General features: G+C 44.5%; 1 protein-coding gene across 1 annotated transcript in view; it reads left to right on the top strand.

The window, feature by feature from the left end:
- The first annotated feature begins 2,078 nt into the window (after positions 1-2,078).
- Positions 2,079-10,616, top strand: part of LOC140211464 (UDP-glucuronosyltransferase 2A1-like) — a 202,022-nt gene continuing 193,484 nt past the window's right edge. Inside the window, exon 1 of the mRNA XM_072281170.1 lies at positions 2,079-2,238. Coding sequence (XP_072137271.1) covers positions 2,133-2,238 — 106 coding nt within the window. The 5' untranslated portion in view covers positions 2,079-2,132. The remainder of the gene's footprint in view (positions 2,239-10,616) is intronic.

Genomic DNA, 10,616 nt, shown 5'->3' with positions numbered 1-10,616 from the left:
CAAGGGGACCAAGCTACACGGCAACGCAGATGGTTTGTCACATTTACCACTGCCCACTTCTGAGATAACTACACAAATGTATTCAGCAGAGGTCTTTCACACAACAATAGCTGAACTATTACCAGTGACAAACAGCCTCATTGAAAGGGAAACATGCAATGACCCTACATTGTCAAAAGTGTATGACATCACGGTAAAGGGATGGCCAGCGCGGGGTAACACACTGTTTCCAGCCTTCCCAGCGAGGAAGGAGCAGTTGTCAGTGTGTCAGGGACACTAATGTGTGGTTCACGAGTTGTGATTCCTCCCAAGCTACGCACCAGAGTGCTGGAGGAACTGCACAAGGGGCACCTGGGTATCGTGAAGATGAAGAGTCTTGCCCGTGCCTCTGTGTGGTGGCCAGGAATCGATAAACAGATTGAGGACTTGACCAAGAAGTGCTCTGGATGTCAAAAGGTCCAGAACACACCACCATAAGCCCCACTCCATCCATGGGAGTGGCCCTTATCACCATGGCAACGAGTGCACATGGGCTTTGCTGGAGTATTCATGGACTCTATCTTTTTAATCGCCTTCGATGTACATTCCAAATGGTCAGAGGTCATCAAAATGAAGACAACCACATCGGAAAAGACCATTACAGTTCTGATGACCATTTTGCCAGGAATGGCATGCCAGAACAAATCTGTACAGAGAATGGATGGCAATTTATCTCTGAAGAATTCCAAAGTTTTGTAAAGAACGATGGAATCAAGCACTTTAAATCTGCCCCTTACCATCCCTCCACAAATGGCTTGGCAGAAAGATTTGTGCAGACGTTCAAGAAAGCCATCAAGTCAATGGACAGCGAAAATCGACCACTGCAACACAAGATAGACAGCTTCCTCCTTGCCTATCGTAATGCAGTACACGCAACCACGAATCAGACTCCAGCGATGTTGTTTCTGAACAGGAACCTAAGGTCCGGCATGGATCTTCTCAAACCAGATGTACGGCGTGATGTGGAGAACAGACAGTTCAAACACTTGAATGCTAAGTCCACCTGGAGCTTCAGTGTGGGACAGTCAGTTCTTGCAGGTGATTACCGGACCGAAAAGTGGCAGCCGGGTACAATTTCCAAAGTAAAAAGTAAAAAAAACGTTTGTTATAATTTGATATCATTAAGTTACTTTGTTATAATGTGTGAACAAATGGTAGGCGTTTGTATGTTAAGGATAAACATATTTGTTTAGCACAGTGCCCCAGTAAAGAAAACAGTTGATACACTATTAAAATAAAAAGGGAGGAGGGTACCGTAGAGCCTATACAGTATTAGAATAGGGGACTAGTTTATGCTTTAGTACCACGTCGTTGCATGCGGTATTAGGCGCGCATGGATTTATATATCAGTGTGTGTAAAAGTTTGGACTCTTGGACTCTTCCTGTACTTAGTTCCCGTCTCCAGCGTTTTCATTAATAACTTAGTTGCGTAAACAGACCACATACACAACAAGGTGACCAGAACTTCAGCTGGGAGCCGTTGCTTGGACACGATGCAACTCGGGCTCCTGTTTGTGCTCTTGTTTTTTTACCAGCGAGCAGCTCCCGAAAACATGCTGATTTGGGCAGCGGATGGAAGCCACTGGATCAATGCAAGATCTATTATCAATGAACTGATCGCCCGGGGTCACAATGTCACGGTGGCTGTACATTCAGCGTCACTTTTCGTCAACTACTCCGAGCCCTCACCCGTACAGTTTGAAGTATTTGAGGTGCCGTTTACCATAGTGGATTACGAAGCCGTCTTCAATGATATAGTAGAATTCTTGACAAATGAGAAGCCTTTCCTGTCCCACTGGGGTGCCTACAGAAAATTTTCAAAGTTCATGGAAACTGCTAGCAAAATGTTGCTAGAGATCTGTGACGGGGTATTAAAGAACGACAAACTGCTAGAGAGACTGCGGGAGTCTGCATTCAAAGTGTTGTTGTCTGATCCGGTGTATCGCTGTGGAGATCTTCTGGCCATGAAGCTGGGCATTCCCTTTATCTTCAGTCTGAGATTCTCCCCGGGGTTTGTTACGGAGAGACTCTGTGGGCAGCTGCCTGCTCCTCCTTCCCATGTACCGACTTCTCTGTCAGAGTTTTCTGATAAGATGTCTTTTCCGGAGAGAGTTCAGAATGTGTTTTACACTTTTATGTATCAGTGGATAGTTGAAGAAATATGGTCCCATTGGAATTCGTATTACAGTGAGGTTTTAGGTAAAGATGACCGTTTTCTCCTGTTAAATGGCATAAATACAACTGTGCAATTTAGTGCGTATACGTTACCATACGATCATAAGGCGTCGGAGCTGAATTAAGTTACAGTACTCCACCCACTAAGTCCGCACTTCTGTTACATAATAGCTTCATTATTATCTCTCTCTACACAATTCTGCTGATTTCTGCCAGTAACCTTCGACGCCCTGACTAACCAAGAACCGATAAACTCAATAGTTAGGGGGTCAGATAGGCGATTGTGTGGACGCAGTCCAGACACCCGGATGGTAGTTTGCCTCCCTGGTGTCAGTGTCCGGCATGTTTCTGATCGCGTCCAAGATATCCTGAAGTGGGAGGGTGAGGAGGCAGAGGTCGTGGTACATATAGGTACCAATGACATAGGTAGGAAAAGGGGAGAGGTCCTGAAAGAAGAATATAGGGAGTTAGGAAGTAAGTTGAGAAAAAGGACCGCAAAGTTAATAATCTCGGGATTACTGCCTGTGCCACGCGACAGTGAGAGTAGGAATGCAATGAGGTGGAGGATAAATGCGTGGCTGAGGGATTGGAGCAGGGGACAGGGATTTGGGTTTTTGGATCATTGGGACCACTGATTGACCTGTACAAAGGGGACGGGTTGCACTTGAATCCTAGGGGGACCAATATCCTGGCAGGGAGATTTGCGAGGGCTCCTGAGGTGACTTTAAACTAGAATGGTTTGGGGGAGGGAATCAACTTAAGAGACTAGGAGATGGGAGGTTGATGTAAAGGAAGAAAAAGATCAACTAAATATTCCAGGATTTCGTTGCTTCAGGTGTGATAGAACAGGAGGGGCAAGAGGGGGAGGTGTTGCATTGCTTGTCAGGGAATATATAACAGGGGTGCTCTGGCAGGATAGATTAGTGGACTCGTCTAGGGAGGCTATTTGGGTGGAATTGAGGAATAGGAAAGGTGTTGTGACGCTTATCGGGGTGTATTATAGACCACCTAATGGGGACCGAGAACTGGAGGAGCAAATTTGTAAGGAGGTAGCAGATATTTGTAGTAAGCACAAGGTTGTGATTGTGGGAGATTTTAATTTTCCACACATAGACTGGGAAACCCATTCTGTAGAAGGGCTGGATGGTTTGGAGTTTGTCAAATGTGTGCAAGATAGTTTTTTGGAGCAATACATAGAGGTACCAACTAGAGAAGGGGCAGTGTTGGATCTCCTGTTAGGGAATGAGACAGGGCAGGTGATGGAGGTATGTGTTGGGGAGCACTTCGGGTCCAGTGATCGCAATACAATTAGTTTCAGTGTAATTATGGAGAAGGATAGGACTGGACCTAGAAGTGAGATTTTTGATTGGAGAAAGGCTAACTTTGAGGAGCTGCGAAAGGATTTTGAAGGAGTGGATTGGGACAATTTGTTTTATGGGAAGGATGTAATAAAGAAATGAAGGTCATTTAAAGGTGAAATTTTGAGGGTACAGAATCTTTATGTTCCTGTTAGATTGAAAGGAAAGGTTAAAAGTTCGAGAGAGCCATGGTATTCAAAGGATATTGGAAACTTGGATTGGAAAAAGAGAGGGCTCTTCAATAAATATAGGCAGCTTGGAGTTAATGAGGTACTCGAGGAATAAAAAGAATGTAAAAAGAATCTTAAGAAAGAAATTAGAAAAGCTGAAAGAAGATACGAGGCTGTTTTGGCAAGTAAGGTGAAAATAAATCCAAAGGACTTCTACAGTTATATTAATAGCAAAAGGATAGTGAGGGATAAAATTGGTCCCTTGGAGAATCAGAGTGGACAGCTATGTGTGGAGCCAGAAGAGATGGGGGAGATTTTGAACAGTTTCTTTTCTTCGGTATTCACTAAGGAGAAGGATATTGAATTGTGTAAGGTAAAGGAAACAAGAAGGGTAGTTATAGAAAGTATGACAATTAAAGAAGAGGAAGTACTGGTGCTTTTAAGCAATATAAAAGTGGATAAGTCTCCGGGTCCGGACAAGATATTCCTTAGGACCTTGAGGGAAATTAGTGTGGAAATAGCAGGGGCTCTGACAGAAATATTTCAAATGTCATTAGAAACGGGGATGGTGCCAGAGGATTGGCGTATTGCTCATGTGGTTCCATTGTTTAAAAAGGGTTCTAAGAGTAAACCTGGCAATTATCGGCCTGTGAGTTTGACGTCAGTGGTGGGTAAATTGATGGAAAGTATTCTTAGAGATGGTATATGTAATTATCTGGACAGACAGGGTCTGATTAAGAACAGTCAACATGGATTTGTGCATGGAAGGTCATGTTTGCCAAATCTTATTGAATATTTTAATGAGGTTACTAACAAAATTGATGAGGGTAAATCAGTGGATGTTGTCTATATGGACTTCAGTAAGGCCTTTGACAAGGTTCCACACGGAAGGTTAGTTAGGAAGGTTCAATCGTTAGGTATTAATATGGAAGTAGTAAACTGGATTCAGCAGTGGCTGGATGGGAGATGCCAAAGGATAGTGGTGGATACTGTGTGTCAGATTGGAGGATGGTGTGTAGCGGTCTGCCTCAGGGATCTGTACTGGGTCCAATGTTGTTTGTCATATATATTAATGATCTGGATGATGGGGTGGTAAATTGGATTAGTAAGTATGCAGATGATACTAAGATAGGTGGAGTTGTGGATGTTGAGGTAAGTTTTCAAAGATTGCAGAGAGATTTAGGACAGTTAGAAGAGTGGGCTAAAAGATGGCAGATGGAGTTTAATGCTGAAAAGTGTGAGGTGCTGCATTTTGGTAGGACAAATCAAAATAGGACATACATGGTAAATGGTAGGGCATTGAAGAACGCTGTAGAACAGAGGGATCTGGGAATAATGGTGCATAGTTCCCGGAAGGTGGAATCTCATGTGGATAAGGTGGTGAAGAAAGCTTTTGGTATGCTGGCCTTTATTAATCAGAGCATTGAGTATAGGAGTTGGGATGTAATGTTGAAATTGTATAGGGCATTGGTAATGCCAAATTTGGAGTATTGTGGACAGTTCTGGTCACCGAATTATAGGAAAGATGTCAATAGAATTGAGAGAGTACAGAGGAGGTTTACTTAAATGTTGTCTGGGTTTCATCTCCTAAGTTACAGAGAAAGGTTGAACAAGTTAGGTCTTTATTCTGTGGAGCGTAGAAGGTTGAGGGGGGACTTGATAGAGGTGTTTAAAATTATGAGGGGGATTGATAGAGTTGACGTGGATAGGCTTTTTCCATTGAGAGTGGGGAAGATTCAAACAAGAGGACATGAGTTGAGAGTTAAAGGACAAAAGTTTAACGGTAACATGAGGGGGAACTTCTTTACTCAGAGAGTGGTAGCTGTGTGGAATGAGCTTCCAGCAGAAGTGGTTGAGGCAGGTTCGATGTTGTCATTTAAAGTTAAATTGGATAGATATATGGACAGGAAAGGAATGGAGGGTTATGGGCTGAGTGCAGGTCGGTGGGATGAAGTGAGAGAAAGGGTTAGGCAAAGACTAGAAGGGCCGAGATGGCCTGTTTCTGTGCTGTAATTGTTATATGGTTATATGGTTATATAAACTTGTTTAAGTATACCCAATTATTTGGCCTCCACAGCTGTCTGTGCCAATGTATTCCACAGATTCACCTCCCTCTTGTAAAAAAATCCTCCTCATCTCTGTTCTAAGGGGACATTCTTGTACTCCTGTACCAGATTCTCCCATTAGAGGAAATATCCTCACCACATCTTCACTCCCCATTTGGAAATGGCAGAGCAGACTCGATGGGCCAAATGACCTAATTCTGCTCCTATGGTCTTATGGTCTGATTATTTCCTCAATGAATGTGAATAGTTTTGAAAGGCACCTTTCTGTCTATTTTATCATGTGTCTTCAAATACCGAGAAATCATTCTTAGTAATCTAGTGCAACATCTTCCCAACCAGTGAAGTCGAGCTAAATGGGCAATAGTTTCTTTTCTTCTGTCTCCCTCCCTTCAAAGTTAAAAGTTAATTTTTATCTACGTATCTACATGGAACCATACACAACCCTGAGATTCATTTTCTTATGCATACTCAATAAATCCACAGTAGAATAATAACTGTAACAGAATCAATGAAAGACCACACCAACTTGGACATTCAGCCAGCATGCAAAAGACAACAAACTGAGCAAATACAAAAAGAGAGAAACAATGAAAACAATAAATAAATAAGCAATAAATATCAAGAACATTAGATGAAGAGTTCTTTGAAGTGAATCCATAGGTTGTGCGAACATTTCAATGAAGGGGCAAGTGAAGCTAAGTTATCCTGTTTGGTTCAAGAGATCAATAGGTGAGGGGCAATACCTGTTCCTGGACGTGGTGGTGTGAGTCCTGAGATCGATAAGTGAGGGGCAATACCTGTTCCTGGATGTGGTGGTGTGAGTCCTGAGATCAATAGGTGAGGGGCAATACCTGTTCCTGGACGTGGTGGTGCGAGTTCTGAGATGGACAGGGTCGTAAAGAAAGTGGCATCACAGATAGACAGGGTGGTAAAGAAAGCTTTTGGCATGTTGGCCTTCATAACTCAATGTATTGAGTGCAGGAGATGGAATGTTGTGTTGAAGTTTTATAAGATGTAGGTGAGGCCTAATTTGGAGTATTGTGTGTAGTTTTCGTCACCTACTTAGGTGATGTAAACAAGTTTGAAATAATAAAGATAGAGACAATTTAGAAGGATGTTGCCAGGTCTGGAGGACGTGAGTTATAAAGAAAGATTGAATTGGTTAGGACTATATACCTTAGAGCGTCAAAGATTGAGAGATTTGATAGAGGTATACAAAATTATGAGGGGTATAGATAGGGCAAGTGCAAGCAGGCATTTTCCACTGAGGTTGGGTGGAACCACAACCAGAGGTCATGGGTTAAGGGTGAAAGTTAAAAAGTTTAAGGGACCATGAGGGGAAACTTACTCACGTAGAGGGATATGTCAGTGTGGAATGAGCTGCTTGTGCAAGTGGTGCATGCAAGCTCAATTTCAATGTTTGAGAGGTTTGGATAGGTACATGAATGGTAGGGATATGGAGGCCTATGGTCCCAGTGCAGGTTGCTGGGAGTAGGCAGTTTAAATGATTTAGGCATAGACTAGATGGGCCAAAGGGCCTGTTTCTGTACTCTATGTCTCTGTGACTCTATGACAACAATTCAACATCTTCTTACTCTTTGTCACCTCTTCTAATTTTTTGATTTTTTGGAAGTTACTTTACTTCTGGCATCTTGTGATATAAAGCTACCAAGGTAATTATACCTTTGGGTCATCTATAGTATAATCCCATTAGTGTCATCGTCATCTGAACCCTTAGTGCCTAGCTGGCAGATGTGGCCTCCCATTAGTGTGGTCATCCCTTTCTCATTCCTCAGTTCTACCCATGTAGCTTCAGTAGAAAAACCCTCCAGCCTGTCCTGATTGAGCACTGCCGTGACATTTTCCGACTAGTAATGCCACCCCTCCTCCTTTGATCAACACTGCTCTATCATGCTTAAAACAACAGAAACCTGCAACATTGAGCTGCCATTCTGCCCCTCCTGCAATGAAGCCTCAATAATGGCCACACTGTCGTAATTCCAGGTGCTGATCCAAACCCTAAGTTCATCTGCCTTTCCGAAAATACTCCTTGCATTGAATTAGGTTGAACTGAGAGCATTATTCCCACTATGTTCAATCTTTTGATTCCTGTCTTTGCATGTGGGCTTAACAACATTTTCCCCCAGACCTCTGTAGTCTCTGCCCTGGCACTCTGGTTCCCATTCTCTGTCATGGTCCAATCCATGAAGTCTGTATTCCAGTACACAGTCAGGTCCATCAGCCCTTGCGCTAGGTTTTCCTGTCTACCCTGTTTCTGTTCTTGTTGAGCTCTAATTGAGGCAGCTGATGCTCGTTGGGGCTGGCTGCATAAATACCTTCAGAGACCAGGGCGTGGCTGCTGGATTGTTCTTGTCCTTACTCCTTGTATCCCTTCCTCAGCCTTCTGTTTCCTTGCCTGAAGCCCTGCCTTGTCTTGCCAGTAACTCTCGCCTCGCCTGAAGTTCTCATTTTGCCTTGCATTGCCTGAAACCTTGCCTGGTCTTGCTGGGAACTCTCGCCTTCAGTCTTGTCCTGGAGCCACCCCGTACCTAGCTCCATTCCTGTCCCTTGCCTCTGCCGGGTAAGTCAGGCTGTCTTGCCATTACCCTGCGGCTGGTTCTGTCCCTTACTGTCCCTTGCCTCCGTCGGGTAAGCCAGGCTGTATTGCCGTTACCTGCAGTTGGTTCTGTCCCTTCCTGTCCCTTGCCTCCATCAGATAAGCCAGGCAGCCTTGCTGTTATCTGCGGTTGGTTCTGTCCCTTCCTGTCCCTTGCCTCTGTCGGGTGGTGATCCGCGTCCTGCCCAGGAGAACCTCATCTTGCCCAGGAGAAGCGTACCCTGCCCAGGAGAACCCCTGCCAAGCCTCGCTTTGAGTCTCTAGACTCTAGCCTCAAGCCTGAGGACTCCAGCCTCCTGCCTTCTGCCAAGCCTCGCCTCAAGTCTGTAGTCTCTAGCCTCAAGCCTGAAGACTCCAGCCTCCTGCCTCCAGCTAAGCCAAGTCTCTAGTCTCTAGCCCCAAGCCTTAAGACTCCAGCCACGTCCTGGCTGCCAGCCAAGCCTCGTCCTTGCCTAGTTCTGGGGTCCGAGCCAGAGGCTAGACCCAGGTTCTAGGTCCTTGTCCAGTCTCTGGCTCAGAGTCCAAGCCCGGGCTCCTAGCTCTCTTGTCCAGTCCTGTTGCGGGTTCCCGGTTTTCGTTTCCATCTCCTTGCCCTCACCCTGTATCCCAGCCTCCCAGTGATCTGGAGATCATCCAGCTCAAGCTCTAGTTTTCTAACATGGTCGTAAGAAGCTGCAACTGGATTCAGTTCTTGCAGGTGTCGCCATCAAAGACAATGGATGTGTCCTGGCCTTCCCACAACCCACAAGAGGGGCATTCCTTTATCCTGCCTCATATTCCCACTAATCTAACTGTGCAATAAAAAAGAAAGACTGCTGTTCTCAACCCTGCCAAATGTTCTGACTGGCCACGCCTCAAATCTCAAGCTCAAAATCCACAAAGCAATGGCTCCGCTGTCTCAAACCTGCTGTATTGTCTAAAAATCCTCTCTTCTTACCTCAGTTTTTTCCTGGTGCAAGTGCATCTGTCATGTTGATGCCTATTCCATATCCTTGTCCATATACCCCTTGATATTCCTTTCCATCTCGTCCTTTTGCTGTCTGCACGTGGGGGCAAGAAGAGACGTACTGGCAGCAGCATCACAGGAGCATAGTACCATGAAAGCAGCATTCACCTGAAAAAAACATCACTATACATTTACAAGAAGGAACACAAATCTAGTGTTGCTATACTGAGGTAGGGCTTATGGTTATGCAGATTGTTGTAAAAGCAAATGGTTGGAGGGAAGTATCTGTTCTTGAACCTGCTGATGTGGAACTTCAGGCTTCTGTATTTGCTGCCTGATGGGAGATGTGAGAAGATGGTCTGTCCTGGACAGTGGGGAGCTGTTTGAGGCAGTGCCCAAGGTTGATAGTACCAAAGACAGGGAGTGTTTGCCCTTGATGTTCTGCCACTGGTTTGGTGAGGTCAGCAAATCCGTATAGAGGGCAATTGATCCAACAATCAAAGTGTTGATGTAGATTATGACTGTTTGGATGCTAACTACTGTTCCCTGCTGAACACAAGGAGCTGTAACCTGGCCAAACTCAGAGAGGCCCATTCATTCCGAGCCTTTTCTTTCTGTCCGATGACCATTGTGATCCTGATCAGTCTGTAACCCCAACCCCATGTGCTCTGTCCTTGCTGATCAATATCCTGTAGTACAGTGTCACAGCATTCTGAAAATCCAAATCCCTGCGTCTATTGGCTGACTCCTGTCTGTTCACAGAACTCAGAATAAGAATCAGAATCGGGTTTAATATCTCCAGCATATGTCGTCAAATTTGTTAATATAGTGACAACAGTACAATGCAATACATAATAATATAAGAAAAGATATGTATGTATATTAAATAGTTAAATTAAAAATAGTTCACAAACAGAAATAAGAAAAGTGAGGTAGTGTTCATGGAACTCACTTTTAGGAATCAGATGGCAGAGGGGAAGAAGCTGTTCCTGAATCACTGAGTGTGTGCCTTCAGGCTTCTGTACCTCCTTCCTGATGGTAACAATGAGAAGAGGAATGTCCTGGCTGGTGGGGGTCCTTAATGATGGATGCTGCCTTTCTGGCCCACTAGTCCTTGAAGATGTCTTGGATACTATAGAAGCTAGTACCTGAGATAGAGCTAACTAATTCTGCAACTTTCTGTAGCTTCTTTTGATCCTGTGCAGTAGCCCCCTCACACCAGACAGTGATGCAGCCTGTCAGAAT

Source organism: Mobula birostris, chromosome 17 (assembly GCF_030028105.1).
Source record: "Mobula birostris isolate sMobBir1 chromosome 17, sMobBir1.hap1, whole genome shotgun sequence".
NCBI lineage: Eukaryota > Metazoa > Chordata > Chondrichthyes > Myliobatiformes > Myliobatidae > Mobula > Mobula birostris.
Note: the sequence above shows the minus strand (reverse complement) of the source record. Positions and strands in the feature narration are given on the sequence as shown.